Consider the following 20,505-nt stretch of genomic DNA (forward strand, 5'->3'; position numbering starts at 1 on the left):
GGTAAGTAAGACACAGTCTCACCCTCAAAAATATCAATAGACCCATCAGTTAGTAATTATCTGGAACTTAACATGAACCACAAAATGATGATGATGATGATACCTAGCACTTATATAGCATTTAAAATATACCAGGCACTTTTCAAAGCATTTTACACATGTTAAATTATTTAATCCACAATAATGCTATGAAGTATTTATCATTATTATATCCATATTTTGATATGAAAGTCGCGGAGCTAGGGTTGGAAACTAGGGTATCTAGTTGCAGAATTTATGCATATGCATACACACACACATACACACACGCACACTCAAATGGATTAATCTCTATGGGAGAGACTAAAGAAGCACCATATAGTCTCTGACCCAAGAAGTCAGAACAATTAGAAAACAGGAGATAGCAGGTGACAAGTGAGTGCTAAATAATGTGGTATTAACATAATGCAAAAGTTTCAGGAAAAGGTGCGGGAACAGGTGTCTTCATGATTCTCACGTAAGAATTTGTGTGAGAAATGTAAAGGTTACCAAAGTTTCATCCAACTTAGGAGGAAATTTACTGATTTTACACACCACAGGAGCCGAAACTAAATCTAACACCTCTATGACATAGATATTAGCGTTAGCTCTGATTGATGAGAATTCATAATGTGGAGAAATTAGCAATCTTGCTGTGGTCACAGAGCCTAGATGTAGTGGAGTCAAGCTTTAGTCAGAATTTAAAGCCTGTGTTTTCAGCCCAGCCAGTGTTGCTCAGTGGTTAAGCATCAACCTATGAACCAGGAGGTCACGGTTCATTCGTGATTTCTGGTCAGGGCATATACCGGGTTGTGGCTCAAGCCCCTGTGTGGGGCATGCAGGAGGCAGCCAATCAATGCTTCTCTCTCATCATTGATGTTTCTATTTTTCTCTCCCTCTCCCTCCCTCTCTGAAATCAATAACAACATATTTTAAAAAAAAGTGTAGGATCCCAGGCCCAGGGATCAGAGAAGGGCCCCACCCCAAGGTGCCTGCAAGTGGATCATATTCCTCGGAGCCCTGAATGGAGCAGCATCATTTGAGGCCTCCACTTCTGATCTCAGGGTAGAAGTTTCACTTCCCCTGCTCTGAATGTCAGAATTGGAAAATCTAGTCTCCGCTAAAAAAAGGGAAAAGGAAAATTGTCAGTAGTTCTAGTCCAGTTACCCTCCCATATCTCCATCTGTCTTGTCTACTGTTATCTGTTGACATGTTGGGTTGAATTCTTCTTTATTGTGGGAGCTGTCCTGTGCATTGTAGGATGTTTACCCACTAGATGCTAGTTGCACCTTATCCCCTAGTGTGACAACCAAAAATGTCTCCAGACATTGCCAAATGCCCCCTGGAGGGAAAAATTACTCCAGTTGAGAAACACTGCCCTATTGTTTGAAAAAATTGAGGGGATGGGAACTCTGGATGGAGCTAGGCAGGGAGACTCTGAGTAAAAAGTATGAATTTTTTGTTTCCTTACCTGAGAGAGCATGGTAAGTCAATAGCCTACAAATTATTTTTTTTCTAAGAAATATAATTTGATTTTCACGTAAATCATTTTAAAAGAGCCCATTCCTGCTGATAGCTAGAAAAATGTTACCATAGTAATTCCATATAAACAAAATAATTTATCATTTCAGCTGAGTCAATTCAGAATTTTCTACTTTTTCCCAGAATGGATTGGTCTTACTGACGCTTCTTAGAGGGAGAGGGAGATGTTTAATCAGTGGGTGTCCTGTGTCTTTCTCTGGCATCCACCCAAGTAAAACAATCTCACTTAGTCTTTGGCTTAGATGTTTCCCTATCTGACATTTGATGAAGATTTCATGGTCTCCAGCTGCATAATCAGTGCCATTTTGGGTTGCAATATTAACCACAAGTAGAAGTCCTCTGCCCAACCAGGTCCATTAGCTCCAGTGTCCACTTATTTCACCCTAGGCCATATAAACACACACACACACACACACACACACACACACACTTGGCTATGCTCCAAAACTCATTGAGGTGTTTAAGGGTGCTATGTTTGGCTCATGAGCCCAGACAGCCATCTCTACTTCCCCATGCAATCTTGGAGTGGGATACTGTAGGTTTGTAGCCTCCCTAAGCAGCTACATCAAGTCATCAAATTCATTTGGAATTTCTGCATTTCATTCACCTGAAGTGTGAGACCAGAGCAGAGGGGCCTTCCTTGTCACCCACACACCTGTCTAGCTTTTTTGACATTCTCTCCTCCAGTTGTAGAGGTGGTAGACAGGGAAAAGGGACCAAGTTGATCATAGACTAGACGTGGCAGCATAAAAGATGCATAAACCAAAGTTCAATGCAATCATTCAATTTAAAAAAATATATTTACAAATAATTTGAAGGGAAAGCTCTCGTGAAGTAAAGTTTACTGAATTCAAGGACCATAAAATAAAAGGTTCGAAAGATTTTAATGTTGTTTACCTAACTGGCAATAAAACTATATTCTCACTCTATCAGTTTCATTTCTGGAAACTATAATAAATACTTAAGGTCATCAGTAGGTTCTTGGAACTGCAATGAAATGGATTATGAGGAAACCAATTTTACCATAGGCTAATGGACATAAACAAGAGTTAAGTTCCTTATACTCTAGCAGGGGTCCTCAAACTTTTTAAACAGGGGGCCAGTTCACTGTCCCTCAGACCGTTGGAGGGCCGGACTATAGTTTAAAAAAAAACTATGAACAAATTCCTATGCGCACTGCGGGCCCGGGACGAGTCAGCTGCTAAGCAGGACAGGCAGCGGCACCCAGCGGGCTGGATAAATGTCCTCGGTGGGCCGCATGTGGCCCGCGGGCCGTAGTTTGAGGGCCCCTGCATCTAGAGCATATAAGGGGTTCACAGTTTGACTGATTTTGCTCCAAACTTACAGTAAATAAGAGATAAAATATATAGAAAGAGAAATACAGATAGATTAAGCATCTCTTGACCAAGAAGTGGGACAGAAAACAAAGTGATGAGGTATGGATCTGCTGGGCCTTGTTCTGAAGAAGGCAGAGGCAGCCACCCCTGCTGATGGGGGAAGGCCTCAGTGCTCTGAGTGAGCTGAGTCACGGCTGGGAAGCAGACATTTCCTTGCTACTTTTGACTGTTTATAAACTAGGCAACCACAGAATAACCTCTGTTGATGTGCATCCTAACCTACAGATTTATAAGAAACCATGAGCTTGGAGAAGGGGGTGGGGAAACCTAGAACCAAATCATCCATGTGCTGGTTCAATTACAGATACAGCTGCAGTGTTCCATAGGAAAGAAGTCCCCAAAAGTCACTCTAAGATCTAGTTCTCAGGGAGTCAGAGAGAGGCACTAAGGGAAAGGGGGAGAGGAGGGCTCAAACAAATAAAAATGCCTGCACACCAAAGTTCCAAAGTATAAAAATTGAATACTAAGAAAAAGTCAACAATAATATCACGAATACACTCCAGTTTAATTTCATAGAACCTTTTAACTAAGACTTTAGGTCCCAAAGGATATTTTCAAACATATAAAGGAAAATGTTTGACCACCCACAGACTTCCACTAAACAAATAATAAAATTTTTACTCTAAAAGTTAAAAATTAGAGCCCCAACTGGGTGGCTCAGTTGGTTGGAGCATCCTTCAGTACACCAGAAAGATTGCGGGTTCGATTCCTGGCCAGGACGCATAGATTGTAGGTTCAATCCCTGGTTGGGGCGTGTATGGGAGGCAACCATGTTTCTCTCTCTCTCTTCCTCTCTCCTTCCTCCCTTCCTCTCACTCTAAAATCAATAAAAACATATCCTTGGGTGAGAATTTTTAAAAAGTTAAAAATTGGAAAACAATTTAAATAGAAATATATTTGTTAACTAAAAGAAGCAAACCTAAATCTTTGAACAATAATATGATGGGGGATGTCAATAGGCAGTTAAAGCTTGCTAAAATATGCATTATGTTTGGAGGAGGAGAGAAATATGAAATTCACTTAGATTTTATAAGGAGATGAATAGTTATAAATGGTTTTTAAAATTTCAATGACTACTGAAAGAATAGAAATACATTTTACAGCTTCTAAATCAATAGAAGTAAAAAGAAAGATAATGAAAATATTATCTAAGCAAAGAAAATAAAAGGTGGGGGGTAAACAAAAGGATGGTAAATGGAAAACAGACAAGATTGTCGAAATAAATTCAAATATACAAAAATTACAATAAATGTTAATGGATTATTTTCATCAATTAAAAAGTGTCTAATTGTAAGATGTTGTTAGGGGGACCAGCTTGCAACTAGCAGATAAATACTAGTAACTTTTGGAGATCAAATGCACAGCATAGTGATTATAGTCAACAACACTGTATTATACACATCAAAGTTGCTAAAAGTCTATATTTTAATTATTCTTACTACAAAAAAGAAGTGATAATTATGTGACCTGATAGAAGTGTTAGCTAAAATCACAGTGGTAATCATATTATCTATACTAATAAAAGGGTAATATGCTAATTAGACCAGACGTCTTCTGGACATCCTTCCAGACAAAGCCACGGTGGCGGGGCCAAGGCAGAGGTAGTTAGGGGCAATCAGGCCAGCAGAGGAGAGCAGTTAGGTGGATCTGGCTGGCAGAGGAGAGCAGTTAGGGGGATCAGGCCAGCAGGGGAGAGCAATTAGGGGAATCAGGACAGCAGGCAGAGGCAGTCAGGGAGGATCAGGCAGGCAGGCAGAGGCAGTTAGGGGCAATCAGGCAGGCAGGGGAGCAGTTAGGGGCATCAGGCAAGCAGGCAGAGTGGTTATGGGCAATCAGGCAAGCAGGCAGAGTGGTTAGGGGCGATCAGGCAGGTGAGTGGTTAGGAGCCAGCAGTCCCGAATTATGAGAGGGATGTCCGACAACTGGCAGTCAGACATCCCCCGAGGGGTCTTGGATTGGAGAGGGTGCACCAGACCTCTAGTAATATATAAGTGGAACAAATCAATATGTTATATACCTTAAACTTACACAATGTTACATGTTGTTGTTTTTTTTGTTGTTTTTTAGTATACAAAGCACTTTTTTTTTTACTTTTTTTTTAAGGTCTTTATTGAGTAAGGTATTACATATGTGTCCTCATCCTCCATTAACACCCCCCTCCACTCATGCCCTCACCCCCGTGGTGTTCATGTCCATTGGTTAGGCTTATATTCATGCATACAAGTCTTTTGGTTGATCTCTCCTCCTTTCCCTCACCCTCCCCTACCTTCCCTCTGAGGTCTGGCAGTCTGATCGATGCTTCTCTGCCTCTGGATCTGTCCCTGTTCATCAGTTTATGTTGTTCATTATATTCCACAAATGAGTGAGATCATGTGGTATTTGTCTTTCTCTGATTGGCTTATTTCACTTAACATAATGCTCTCCAGGTCCATCCATGCTGTTGCAAATGGTAGGAACTCCTTTTTTACTGCAGCATAGTATTCCATTGTGTAGATGTACCACAGTTTTTTAATCCACTCATCTGCTGATGGGCACCTAGGCTGTTTCCAAATCTTAGCTATGGTGAATTGTGCTGTTATGAACATAAGGGTGCATATATCCTTTCTGATTCGTGTTTCTAGTTTCTTGGGATATATTCCTAGAAGTGGGATCACTGGGTCAAATGGGAGTTCCATTTTCAGTTTTTTGAGGAAACTCCATATTGTTCTCCACAGTGGCTGCACCAGTCTGCATTCCCACCAGCAGTGCAAAAGAGTTCCTTTTTCTCCACATCCTCGCCAGCACTTGTCGTTTGTTGATTTGTTGATGAGAGCCATTCTGACGGGTGTGAGATGATACTGCATTGTTGTTTTGATTTGCATCTCTCGGATAATTAGTGACTTTGAGCATGTTTTCATATGTCTCTTAGCCTTCCTTCTGTCCTCCCCAAAGTGTCTATTTAGGTCTGTTGCCCATTTTTTGCTTGGATTGTTTATCTTCCTTTTGTTAAGTTGTATGAGTGCCCTGTAAATGTTGGAGATTAAATCCTTATCAGTGATGACACTGGCAAATATTTTTTAACAATCCTTTGTATTTCTGTGGGGTCTGTTGTTATTTTGCCTCTCTCATTTCTGATTTTGTTTATTTGAGTCCTCTCTCTTTGCTTCTTGGTGAACCTGGCTAGAGGTCTATCAATCTTGTTTATCCTTTCAAAGAACCAGCTCTTGGTTTCATTGATCTTTTGTATTGTTTTTTTGGTCTCTATGTCATTTATTTCTGCTCTGATCTTTATTATCTCCTTCCTTCTGCTCACTCTGGGCTTTTCTTGTTGCTCTCTTTCTAATTCTTTGAGTTGTAGAGTTAGATGATTTACTACCATTTTTTCTTGGGTTTTTTTTTTTTTTTTTTTTTTTTTGTGGTAGGCTTGTTGAGCTATAAACTTCCCTCTCAGGACTGCTTTCATTGTGTCCCATAGATTTTGGATTGTTGTGTTTTTGTTGTCATTAGTTTCCAGGATGCTTTTAATTTCTTCTTTGATCTCTTTGGTAACCCAGTCATTATTCAATAGCATGCTATTCAGCTTCCAAGTGTTTGAAATTTTTGGATTGTTTTTATTGTAGTTTATTTCTAATGTTATGGCATTGTGGTCTGAGAAGATGCTTGGTAATGATTTCAATCTTCTTGAATTTGGGGATACTTTGCTTGTGACCCAATATGTGGTCTATTTTTGAAAATGTCCCATGTGCACTTGAGAAGAACATATATTCCATGGCTTTGGGGTGAAATATTCTGAAGATGTCAGTTAAGTCCATCTGATCTAGTGAGTCATTTAGGATTGCTGTGTCTTTGCCAATTTTTTGTCTAGGGGATTTATCCAGTGATGTCAGTGGTGTATTAAAGTCCCCTACTATGATTGTATTATTGTCAATATCTTCCAGGAGTTTTGTTATGTATTTGGGTGCTCCTGTGTTGGATGCATATATGTTTATCAGGGTTATATCCTCTTGTTGTATCGATCCAATTAGTATTATGAAGTGGCCTTCCTTATCTCCTGTTATGGACTTCACTTTGAGGTCTATTTTGTCAGATATAAGTATTGCTACCCCAGCGTTTTTTTCATTTCCATTTGCCTGAAAGGTATTTTTCCATCCCTTCACTTTTAATCTGTGTGAGTCTCTTGTTCTGAGGTGGGTCTCTTGTAGACAGCATATATATGGGTTGTGTTTTTTTATCCATTCAGCCACTCGATGTCTTTTGATTGGAGCATTTAGACCATTTACATTTAAAGTTATTACCGAAAGGTATTTGTTTGTAGTCATATCTATTTTTGTGTCTGTGTTCCTTCTTACCTGTTTATTTCTTCTTTTTACAGTATTCCCTTTAGCATTTCTTGCATTGCTGGTTTGGTGGTGATAAAGTCCCTTAGCCTTTTTTTGTCTGCGAAGCTCCTGATTTCCCCTTCAATTTTGATTGATAGTCTTGCTGGATAGAGTATTCTTGGATTCAGTCCTTTGCTTTGCAACACTTTGTATACCTCCTTCCATTCCCTTCTAGCTTGATGTGTTTCTGTTGAGAAATCATTTGATAATCTGATGGGGGTTCCTTTGTAGGTAACTCTCTGTCTCTCTCTTGCCGTCTTTAAGATTCTCTCTTTGTTGTTGATATTTGCCACTGAAATTATGACGTGTCTTGGTGTGGGTCTTTTGGGGTTGATCCTGCTTGGGACTCTCTGTATTTGTGTAACTTTTTTCTTCCCCATATCCGGGAAGTTTTCTGTCATTATTTCTTCAAATAGATTTTCTAATCCTTGCTGCTCTTCTTGTCCTTCTGGCAGCCCTATTATACGTATGTTACTTTGTTGCATGTTGTCCCAAAGCTCCCTTAGGCTTTCCTCCTGCTTTTTAATTTTTTTCTCCAATTGCTCTTCAGATTGAGCTTGTTTCTGTACCTGATCTTCTAACTCACTAATTCGGTCCTCTGCTTCTTCTAGTCTACTGCTGAAACTTTCCATAGTGTTTTTGATTGTAGCTATATCAATTTTCATTTCTTCCTGATTCTTGCATAGGTTGTTGATTTTCTCATCCATCCGATGTATAAATTCCACGACCATTACTCTGAACTCTTTTTCAGTCATGTTGCATGCTTCAATTTCACTAATTTCCTTTCTTGGCGACTCCTCATTTTCTTTTCTCTGAGGATTGTGTCGTCTCCCCATTCTGACTATCACCAGAAGGTTCAAACTTCAAGTTGCGTGGACCTGGGCCGTGTGCCGTGGGTACTTCGCACCACCCAAGTGTCACTGAAGTGCTCCGACACTAGGACGTGTGGCTGCCATGGGTTGGTGGGAACCAGGCTTGCCCAGGGTCAGTGTTCCCAGCATTCATTGTGGTCTCGTGTGCACATCTAGAATCAGGGACCCTGCCTGCACTGCACTGTTGGCGTGTGCCGAAAATGAGTCCCCTAGCACGTGCCAGGAGTCAGAGTTTCCCTGTGTCTGCACCAAGAATCAAGTATCAGAGTCTCTGTTGCCTCATGCAACGTCTCGCTGAGAATCAGGGTCCCCGTGTGCACATGCACCAAGAATTGGAGTCACTGGCTCTTAGTGTGAATGCGCTGTGAGTCAGGGATCCCAGGTGCACACGGTAAGAAACATAGTCAAGTCGGTGGTGCTCAGTGCCGCCTCTTGCTGGGAGAATCTGGGTCCAGGTCACCATGGGAGACTGGGTTGCACAATAGCTCTGTGGCATGCCTGCGCTGCGGAAAACTGACTTCCGTGTGCGCTTGCCGAGAATCAAAGTCAGGTGGCACTGCCACCCTGCGTGGGCTTTGGGTTTGTTTGCCCGATTGCGTTGCGGGGAGAAGATTCCAGTCTCTCAAATTCCAGTAGCAGAGCTGCGGTCCGTGCACGCTCTCAAGCTCAATTCCCCATAGGGGTGCTGTGGCTGGAGCGAGGGGCCGTTCTATCAGTTACTATGGCGCTATCCGCAAGCCTGCGGGGAGGGGGTTAGGCTCTTTGACTCACAGAAATCTGCTGCCAGGAAGTCTGGATTCTTGTTGTCTGTTGGTCTGAAGCTGAGGTCGCAGTTCTCTGTCCTCAGTGGCTGCAGGGTCCTGGTTTGTGTCTGAGACCAGGATCCTAGTCTCAAGCAGCTCTTTCTCAAGATGGCGTGGTCTCTGTGCCCGCACCGGCCGCCCAGAAGTGTCCGCTTTGTGCGCAGGGCTCCGCTGTCTAAGACTGCCCGGTTTGGCAGCCCCTTGGAGGACCTGTAGAATCTAACTGTCCCTAGCTCATACACACACACACCACACACATCTACACTCTCCTCTATGGGTTCCTCACTCTCTCACACTCTCTCCCTCCCTACCTTCCTGCCGGATGCCATCTTTCCACAATGTTACATGTCAATTGTATCTCAATAAAAATGTTTACTCTACAGCATATGAGACATTTAACTTTTTTTAAGTAGTTTTTAAAGTAAGGAATACTAAATATCCAATAGTCCTGTGGTGAATGGAAATTAAAACAACAAGAAACCATTTAAAACCCACTAAATTATTGAAAATGAGATCTGACAATATCAAATGTTGGTGAGTCTGTGGAGCAAGAAGTCTAACATGTAGCTTGTGGGAATGTCAATTGGTACAGTCACTGTGGGGAACAACTTGGCAATATCTAGTCACTATAGATACCTAGAATATTTGCCCCAGCAATTCTACTTTTATGTATTATATATAGCCTAGAACAGTGGTCGGCAAACTCATTAGTCAACAGAGCCAAATATCAACAGTACAACGATTGAAATTTCTTTTGAGAGCCAAATTTTTTAAACTTAAACTTCTTCTAACACCACTTCTTCAAAATAGACTCGTCCAGGCCGTGGTATTTTGTGGAAGAGCCACATTCAAGGGGCCAAAGAGCCGCATGTGGCTCGCGAGCCGCAGTTTGCCAACTACGGCCTAGAAGAATATCCAAGTGTGTAAAAAGAGACATTTTACAGCAATATTTGATGATACATTATGATAGTGAAAAATTAAAAACCAGTTAAATGTCCATCATGGGTATGTATACATGAATTGTTATAGTAGTCATACCACGGAATACTACCAGCAGATGAAAAGAATAAATTTAAGCTACAAATGACAACATAGATATTTCTTTAAAAATGTAATATTGAGAGAAATAAACAAGTTAACATGATAGATAATATGGTCTTATTTATGCTTTGTTCTGAACCATGATAAATAATACTATACATTATTTATGGGTACATATATATGTAGTGAAAACATATAAAAACATGAGAGTATAATAAATCACTGATTCAGGATTGTAGTCACCTCTAGGGAGAAGGGAGAGTAATTAGTGTCAGAAAGGTGCACAGTGACTTCAAGTCTATCTAATGTTTATTTTTTTTAATATATGCAGCAATAAATTTAATAAAAAATAAATGCAAATAAAAAGTAAATTATATAATGAAAAATATAGATACAGTAAATATGGCAAAATAGAGTGATTTAATAAAGTTATATAATGGATATTTGAGTGTTTGTTGTATTCTATGTTTTTCTATACATTGGCAATATTTCCCAATTTTAAACTGTGTGTTTGATTTATTAAAAGAAAATATTAGAGGTTTGCAATAAGGGACATCCTAGTTAGCTAAAAGGTTGGGTCATTGATTATGATGGAGAAATCCAAGAAGAAAAATAGAAATGTAGCCATTTTGATCTTTCGTTTCAGGCACATATATGACCACTTCATAAACCTCTACCCACAGCTGATTAAGAAACCTTCCATCGTGGACAAAGTGCAGGAGTTCATGAAGTATGTATAATAGCTTTTCTCTTCTCATTGTTATGAGGCTGCAGGATGTGGATGTGTCATTTCAAACAGCGATTTTTCCTTCGCCAATTTCTTTTTCTGTCTCTCAGGCAGGACTCTGGAGTTGTTCTTGTAGTGAGGTAATTATCTTTTGGTAATAGCATGAAAACTGGTTGCAGACAACATGCCCTGTAATTTGGGCCCTTTTGGAGGTCAGGTTGAATATCACATTGTCGATTGCTGGCACAGCTCCGGGAGGACACCATCAGTGAAAGGAGGCAAAATCAAATCCCTGGATCGTTTCCCTCCCTGGGAGGCCCCTCTCTTTCCTGCAGGGTTTCCTCCTCCTCCCTCTGTAAGGTGCTTCCTTTTCACCAGCCAGGTGACTAATCTGAGCTGGAGTGTTAGCTCACATCTAAAGTCTTAATTCTTAACATTCTCTGATAATATTTCCACTTTAATAAAATTTTCTGAAGGCTAATAATTATCAATATTCAGAAAATGTATATGTTTGTGGGATGACAGGCTATGAAATTAATTTGGGGATAGAAGAGCTCTAATTTTGGGCCTCCAAATTATTCACTAAGGAACCTCTTCATCACCTGCTAAAGTCCTACAGAGCATCAGTTAAAAAGCACTGGGCTGGATCCCATGAAGTAATAACATTGTATTCTAAAAAATTGATCTAGAGGCAACTTAAACAAATCAGAAATTACTTCCAGTATACAGTTATGTTAAGTCATCCCCTATGAAGTGCAGAGAACTAAAAGAGGAGAGATACAATGAAAAACAAAGCTTTTTTTTTTTTTCTAAGCATGCATTAGGAAAGAGGCATTGAGGCAGTTACTGGCAACAATTGAAACAGAATGAAGCAGAAACTATGAAAATGATCTAAATGAAAAATAAACATATGCAAATGATCCAGCCCTTAGGAGTTTTTATTTTTTCCTGTGTTTAACTTTATTTCTTGTATATACCAAAGTAAAGTTAACTTATCCTTACTGATTTAATGAGATGTTATGATTTTATATGAATGAGTTTGGACTGTCTATCCTTGACTTTCTTAGGTCTCAGTATCACAGATAGATAAACATTACACCTGTGTTTCGGTTCCAGGTAGAGCTTTGAGGAAACTCTAAAGAAAGAGTCATAGTTCTAGGGGGAATTAAAAATCATTTCAGATTTTTCCTGATAGTCTTTCAAAGACTATCAGGAATGTTACAAGATCCAGGGTTTAAATTATATTACCATAATTATCTGAATATATTATCTCTAAATGCCTGGATTTAACTTAGCTTTTGATGAGCAACCATAGAGACCTAAAGTACAAATCTGTCTTTCAGGAAGCAAGAACAGTGGACACGGAATAACATCAAATCATATCAGGATGATCCATTTTGGAGACATACAGGCTATGTAATGGCACAAATGGATGGGCTATATCTAGGAGCAATGAAGAAGGCTATATTAAAAGGGGAAAAGGTAAGATTTTTAAGAAACTAGTTTATTAACGATTTATGAAAAATATGAGGAAACAAAAAACACCCAATCAGAAGAGCAAAAAAGAAAAAATAATCCAAAAATATGAAGATAGCGTAAGGAGCCTCTGGGACAATTTTAAGCATACCAACATTCGCATTATGGGGATGTCAGAAGGAGAAGAGAGAAAACAAGATATTGAAAACCTATTTGAAGAAATTATGACAGAAAACTTCCCCTTCCTGGTGAAAGAAATAGACTTACAAGTCCAGGAAGCCCAGAGAGTCCCAAACAAGAGGAAACCAAAGAGGCCCACACCAAGACACATCATAATTAAAATTCCAAAGGTTAAAGACAAAGAGAGAATCTTAAAAGCAGCAAGAGAAAAGCAGTTACCTACAAGGGAGTTCCCATAAGACTGTCAGCTGATTTCTCAACAGAAACTTTGCAGGCCAGAAGGGATTGGCAAGAAATATTCAAAGTGATGAAAAGCAAGGACCTACAACCAAAATTACTCTACCCAGCAAAGCTCTCATTTAGAATTGAGGGTCAGATAAAGTGCTTCCCACATAAGGAAAAGTTAAAGGAGTTCATAACCATCAAATCAGTATTACATGAAATGTTGAAGGGTATTCTTGAAGAAGAGGAAGAAGAAGAAGTGGAAGTGGAAGAAGAAGAGGAGGAGGAGGAGGAGGGGGAAGAAGAAGGAGAAGAAGAAGAAGAAGAAGAAGAAGAAGAAGAAGAAGAAGAAGAAGAAGAAGAAGGAGGAGGAGGAGGAGGAGGAGGAGGAGGAGGAGGAGGAGGAGGAGGAGGAGGAGGAGAAGGAGAAGGAGGAGAAGGAGAAGAAGAAGGAGAAAAAGAAATATGAACAATAAAATGACAACAAATACATACCTAACAATTGAATCTAAAAATCAAAATAAACAAGGAATCTAATGAACAAAATGAACTAATGAATAAAATAGAACCGGAGGCATGGGAACATGGAACAGACGAATGAATCTCAGAGGGAAAGGGGGCAGGGGGAGAGATTAACCAAAGATCTTATATGCATATATGTATTTCCTATGGACACAGACAATAGGGTGTTGAAGACCTGGGGCAGGGTAGGAACTGGGTGGAGGGAGGCAATGAGGGGGGGGTGGGGAAGGAGCGGGATATCTGTAATACTCTCAACAATATTCTTTTTAATTTAAATTCTTTATTGTTTAAAAGTATTACATAAGTCGCCCTAGCTGGTTTGGCTCAGTGGATAGAGCGTTGGCCTGTGGACTGAAGGGTCCCAGGTTCGATTCCGGTCAAGGGCATGTACCTTGGTTGCAGGCACATTCCCAGCAGGGAGTGTGCAGGAGGCAGCTGAATCGATGTTTCTCTCTCATCAATGTTTCTAACTCTCTATCCTCCTCCCTTCCTCTCTGTAAAAAATCAATAAAATATATATTTTTTAAAAAAGTATTACATAAGTCTCCTTTTCCCTCCCCCACTGACCTCTCCCCGGCTGCCCCACCCCCCAAACAATAAAGATTTTTTTAAAAATCAGTGAAGACCCTGTAATTTTTAAAGTTAAATAATTAGATTGGGGTTTTTGTTTTTGTTTTTTGGTTAAAATGTCTTTTATGTTTGTCCTCCCACCACCTGTTCCTGAAAACCAGTTTGTATGTAGATGCCCAGCCCTGGGCTACTCTGGTGGATTGAATCTTGCTGGAGCAATGCTGTCTAGTTAGCACAAAGTTCATGTTCAAGTCTGATCATTGCTTGAGGGTCAATGCTGTCAAGTCTGTTCTATGTTAAACACAGGATCAGAATCAAAAGCATCTTAGTTGAATGTTTTTACTGTAAAGAGGTGATTCTCAGCTAGGGGCGATTTCCCTCCAGAGGGTATTGGGCAATGCCTGGAGACAGTTTTGGTTGTCAAAACTGGGAGGTGCTATTGATGTGTAGTGGCTAGAGGCCAGGAATGCTGTTAAACATCCTACAATGCACGGTGCCTCCCCAACCCCAGCCCAAAAAAGAATTATTATCACTAGTGCCAAGACTGAAAAAAACTGGAGAGGCATGCTGTGTTGGGAGAATCTCCCCAGACTGTGGATATTAAAACATGCAAAAATACCTCATAAGCTATAACGTTAAAAAAAACGTAAGTTATAATAAATCTACTGCACCTGTTATATTAGAGACCCTTCACAAGGAAATGATTTAATGGATCCCTGATGAGAGAAACAATAGAAATGACACCTGTTACAAATCATGTTAAGCGCGCACTCTGTCTTTTCCCAGCCCATGACCCTGTTCCAGATTCAGTTCCTGAATGCTGTTGGAGATCTGTTGGATCTGATTCCTTCATTCTCTCACACAAAAAACTCCAGCCTGGATGTTTTTAAGAGATGGGACCAGGGACACTGCTCTGCTCTTATCAAGGTGAGACACATAGCCTTTCTCTTTTTCCTGGTTCTGGTCCACACAGACTTTTTCCGTATGACACCCAAGTATGTCAACATCTCATCACTGCTATGGCTGTAGTTATAGATCAGCTCATGGGTTCCTCTATTGTGGACTTTAAGAACTAGAAGGGACTGATGGAGGGAACTGGCTATACATGATGTTACCTCTGTTTCTTCCACCATTCTTCTCATGCTGTATATACGTGCCATTCACACTTTCCAGAACCTTCCATTTTGCATGCTAGCTCGGAGTCTTTTTTTGTGCACATTAAAGGTTAATTCCCGGTAATAAATATAGCAATAGACACCTGTATTGACATATCCTGTACACTTGTTTCACTTGTAATCAGTTATTGATATATATATCTCCTTGTACACTTACTGTATAGGATGGTGTCAATTTGTGTCACAATTGTGTTAATCATTTATGACAAATATCTGTATGTTACTTGTAGTCAGTTATCTATATCATTCACTATGATTCTGGCTGTAGGTTCTTCCTGGATTTGAGAACATCTATTTTGCTCACTCAAGCTGGTACACATATGCAGCCATGCTCAGGATATATAAACACTGGGACTTCAACATCAAAGATAAAGACACCAGCAGTAGTCGCCTCTCTTTCAGCAGCTACCCAGGTAAATAAATTTAGAGGGACATCTGAGTACTATTTCAGGATGAAACCCTGGTGATTCAAAGTAACTGGAATGGAAGAAGTGTTTAGTGGTTAGTAAACATTAATGAAATTTAATTTTCAGAATGTTTTTTGAAGAAATATGGCTTTAATGCTTTTTTAATAGAATAACATAGGCCAGCCAGTGTGGCTCAGTGGTTGAGTGTCAACCCATGAACCGGAGATAGAGGTTTGATTCCCAGTCAGGGCACATGCCTGGATTGTGGGCTCAATCCCCAGTAGCGGGCATGCAGGAAGCAGCCAATCAAAGATTCTCTCTCATCATTGATGTTTCTGTCTCTCTCTTTCTCTTCCTTCCTCTCTGAAATCAATAAAAATATATTTTCAAAAATAAAAATAAATAGAATGGCATAAACTTAGTTAATAGAGTTGACAAAAATTCACTTCAACAAATGCAACTGCATTATTTATTAAGTACAAGGCTCTTTCTATGCTCTGTTGTGGAAGCAAAGATGAGCAAGACAGATCCTGCTCGCCTTATCTCCTTGAGGGTCTGTCCCTGCTTCTCTTATTCATAGCAGTATGCACAGCACCTAACCTAGTGTGTGGCACCCTTACTACTTAATTCGTTTTTGTTGAATGAATGGGTAAGCTTATAAATGTGACACTGACAAGATAAATACAATACAGATAAGAATAATTTTATTACTGGAAGGGAGGCCAACTGCTCAGCTCCCACTGACTGTTGTCACCAGCAATGTGAAGATCAGTGTTTCCAGATCCTCCAACTTCTCAAGAAAAAAAAACAAAACCCACTATTTGATCCCAAGAAAGTACATCTGATAGCTGGAATTGCCTCTTTAATTGCAGATTTGCAACCTCTTCAGGAAACATCACAAGCAAAGGCCAGGGGAAAATTCTTACCAAACACCTGAGAGTCTGAGGAGGATGTGATGTGGGCACTTTTGACCTTTAATTACATATCTGTAACTTGTAGGGTAGTTATACCAACCACCTGTCATATCTATTTATCGCTGTCAGAATATTTTGCCCCTTCTGGTATTATTGTTCCTGATAGTATTACCACCACCTTATCAGGAATGCTGACAAGGGGTATAACTCACTATTTTTCTGTCCTTGTGTACTGACCCTTCTTTCTTTTTTTTTTTTTTGTTTTTTGTTTTTTGTTTTTTGTTGTTGTTGTTGTTTGTGTGTGGGGTTTTTTATTGTTGTTGTTAATCCTCACCCAAGGATATTTTTCCATTGATTTTTAGGGAGAATGGAAGAGAGAGGGAAAAACAGAGAGAAATATCACTGTGAGAGAAATATATCAATTGGTTGCCTCTTACACGTGCCTCGACCAGGGCCCGGGCTGGGGAGGAGCCTGCAACCGAGGTTCGTGCCCTAGACTGGAATCAAACCCAGGACCCTTTGGTCCACAAGCTTTATTCACTGAGTCAAACCGGCTAGGGCCTGACCCTTCTTTTGAGACCATTTTGATTTCATCTTTGTCATAGTTTGCTTAATTGTGTTAGTGTTGAGAAGGTGTGGGGACTCCTTGCTCTGTGCTTTGATTCTTTTGTGTTCCTTTAGACCAAAACTTAAGGACAGCAAGAGACTGAGACCTGTCAAATATTCTTCCTCTTGTTTAAGATAGAATGCAATGTTCACATGTTACCTACCTACACTGCTTTGAAATCTCTGGAGAATAGTGTTAAAAGTTCTGGATCTCAAAGGCAGTGATGGGAAAGGACATGAGGGATTTCCTATGAAACTCATGACTCTGTTAACATTTCCATATATATCTTTCCAGAATAGATAGATATATAGACAATAGAGATTTTTACAGCAATTAAACTGGGGCAGAACAAAAGTTACTTTTTTTTTTTTACCCCAATGTGTTTTAACAGGATCCAGTGGAGCAATGTGGCTCATGTTTTCTCTAACTGATCAGCTTTGTTCTCAAGAGTATACATGAAATACACATAGACTCATTTCTATTACCAAGAGTTGATTAAGGGGTCTGCCACATTGGATTCATCCAATAGATATGGAACCAAACTTTGCCACCAATGTTATGCCATGGGAGCTGTTGATCCCAGAACAAAGTTGGATGGCTTGTTTGTTTTTCTTTGGTGGAGGAGTGCCGTGCTAGATTAAGTGGATTAAAAGCATAGGGTTAGTTTTGTATTGAAGGAGGCAGGGCCTGGATGCTCTTCATGATATGGGCAAGTATATTTAGAACTGTTGAGTCAGAACAGACAGATCAAGCCATGAAAGATTTGTGACTTGGCTGAGGCTCATGTTAAAGCTGATGTTAGCTGGGATGGCAGATACCATCATTCTGAACATCTGAAGATCTCATATGCACCCATTCATATTTTTCCAATACACCATGACTCTCCTGCTGAATTCTGACCACCAAGATGGTCGCCATGAAAAACCCTAAAACTTCAATGTACCTTTGTAGTCAGTTATCTATATCATGACTTTTTTTTTTTTTTTTTTTTGATGTTTCCAAAAAGGAAAAGGTAGAGCTTGGACAGCTGCTAAATTATTTTTCAACCTATGGAGTCTAAGTATTTTACTCTGGTAAACCTGCTTTCTTATTTGTAAAATGAGGCTAATATAATGCCTCATAAAATTGTAAACATTATGTGATTTATTCATCAACAATTTTTTATTAAATTCTTGTGCTATGCAAAATATTTACAATGGAGAACAAGCCAGATAAAAGTTCTACTCTAACAAAATTTGCATTCTGGTGAAATATAGAGGCAAATTAAAAAGCAATGATGATAAAGTATGATTTGTGTAATAAATAATAGGAAAGACTAGCTTGGGGATGTTGAGATGGACTCTAAGAGAAAATAAAATTTAAGTTGAGGCATGAAAGACAAGTATAAATTAGCCAGACCAGCTATCAGATGGGGATAGTGGGGTGGTAGAATGTTCCATGTGAAACAAAGAGCGTGTGCAATGGCCTGTAGGCAAGAGAAACTGTGGAGAAGGCCAGAGAGAAGGAATGAAGGGCAATGCAAGACCATTAATGTAACAAGGGGTAGAGGCATTAATAGATTTGCATTTTAGAATTATCTGGCCTAAGAAGGAGGATAAGAGAGGCTGCCAACAGAACATTTGAAGGCTGATAGAATAATCCAGGTGACTCAGACCACATGTTTTATAGATGGTCAATCCATGTGTGGATGGAAGATTGATATCCATGTTCAAGAAGAAAACAAAATGTCAAAAATGACTGCTAAAGTACTGTAGCTCATTATGACTTTCTATGTGCTCCTGTTGCCCTAACCAGAATACTTGCGGGATAATTACCTAGTAAGAATTGCCAGAAGAGCACTCCCAAAATTGTACTCCAGCACAGAGGAATAGAAGGAACAGCAGTAATCCTTCACGATGCATTCATCAGTATTACAAAAGGATTTACTGTCTCCAGCACACCCAGACTTATCTAAGCCGATCTCATGCTCTGTGTGCACCAGAACCCCAATTAACTCCATGCAAATAGAGGTGGTTCAGCCAAGGAAATGCATTACTAAATAACCCCATCTTAATCTAGATAGGATTTAAGCGATTCAGTAGCTTCATAGGCTCAGTCTTTTTTAATTGGTTTCCCTTTACCCTTGGGGAAATTGTTTCACTTAAAGATGCTAACATGAAATGTCCTGAGGAAGTCAAAAGCATACCAGAAGTATACCAGGTGCTGATAACCTCCACAGTGCTCTTAAGCCTAGCCAGTGATTTCCAGCTGCTTTCCCTCTCCAGCCCCCTGAGACCAGGCAGGCTAGAAGTACTGGAGCATCCTGGCTGCAGCCAATGTGTCATGTGTAGCTAATTTAGGAAGCACCTTTCCAGAAATTTTCTAAATATCTTTCTAGTACCTAAGACCAGCCAGCATGGTAATGCCATTCAAGTGGGGCCAAGCTCCGACAGAGACCCATGTGGGTCCTCGTTCCTGTATTTCTCATTTGGGGGAGCTTTTTCCCTCTACCCACACCCACAGGCAAGTTCAACAAGATGCCATCAGGAGCTCTGGGACTCAAGACTATGAGGGGGTCCTGGTGAGTAGATCCTTTCTGCTGGCCCTCAGAGTGTAATTTTTATATCATTGAGCGGACAGAATGTTGGGAACATGATGAGTTTGGATGAGTCTCATGTCAGACACAGCATGTGTTCTGGGCTCTAAGCTACCCAAGGTCATGCTTACCCTTGGGCTTCAGCATGTGTTCTCACTGCAGTGCCACCTTCCTTCTACTGCACCCAAGGGCAGCAGGGGAAGTGACTGCTGATCTTCACTTTGTGTGCTCCACTGCTTGTCACCTCATCCCGCTGCAGTCCTCTGGGGAGCGCTGGGCCTGGCCCCCACAAGGGCTTTTGAGTACCCTGCTCCACAGCACAAATGGGCCTTTCAACAGATCTCATGCCTTTAGTTAATGAGGTGGCCTCCCACTGTCACAGGCCAGTCTTAACCTGCTAGGATATTCCTTGTGCGATTGGAACTGCTCTTCTGGCTCTGCCCACAGGCTCTCACCTAATTGTGCCCACTGGTGGGGGTGTGTGAAAGGTGGAGGTGTGTAAAGAGATCACAGGCTAGGAATGCAAGGGTTACAGCTGAAAGAGGCAAGAGCAGAGAGTTGGAAAACATGCTGATCTATGTTTATGCTATAAAATTCTGAATTTAACTTTAATGACCATAAATAATCATTCACATTTCTCTTAACATTCTGTGTAAGACTTGAATTTGTGGTCATTATTAACAAATCACAGTAAAGACCTTTGAGACCATCATAACAGCCAGTATGCACAGGTGGCACCATCGATATTGCAGAGCCATTAAGTAAATGGTGATAGGGAACTGCAGAGGCAAAGAAATCCATGTTGTTTCAGTACAAGTAGGTTACAGAGTCATGGCTTTGTGAGTAATAACAGTGTTGCTACCTTTTTCTCATGGTGGGAGATAGAATAGATAATATAGAGAGATGGTACTTGGACACTATAAAGAAGCTTTACATGCACTGATTGGACAAATACATTTTCTCTGTCATTAATAAATCACTATATCTTACCTAGGCCCATGAATTTTGGAATATATTTCTTAATGTAATTGTTTATAAAGGCAGGGGTCCTGAAAGATATACTTGCCCGAGGTTCTGAAAACTCTAAAGAAGGTGGCCC

At 40.2% G+C, this 20,505-nt stretch overlaps 1 protein-coding gene across 4 annotated transcripts in view; it reads left to right on the plus strand.

Annotated features, from left to right (window-relative positions):
• The window catches only part of PLBD1 (phospholipase B domain containing 1), a 59,432-nt gene that overhangs the window by 17,985 nt on the left and 20,942 nt on the right, over positions 1-20,505 (plus strand). For 3 of the 4 annotated variants that reach the window (XM_080662691.1, XM_080662694.1, XM_080662693.1), the window contains 4 exons: positions 10,678-10,761; positions 12,102-12,240; positions 14,515-14,655; positions 15,172-15,316. In XM_080662691.1, coding sequence (XP_080518817.1) covers positions 10,678-10,761; positions 12,102-12,240; positions 14,515-14,655; positions 15,172-15,316 — 509 coding nt within the window. The remainder of the gene's footprint in view (positions 1-10,677; positions 10,762-12,101; positions 12,241-14,514; positions 14,656-15,171; positions 15,317-20,505) is intronic. The other variant, XM_080662692.1, reaches the window with a different exon arrangement.

The sequence above is a fragment of the Plecotus auritus genome, assembly GCF_963455305.1.
Source record: "Plecotus auritus genome assembly, chromosome: 3".
Taxonomy (NCBI): domain Eukaryota; kingdom Metazoa; phylum Chordata; class Mammalia; order Chiroptera; family Vespertilionidae; genus Plecotus; species Plecotus auritus.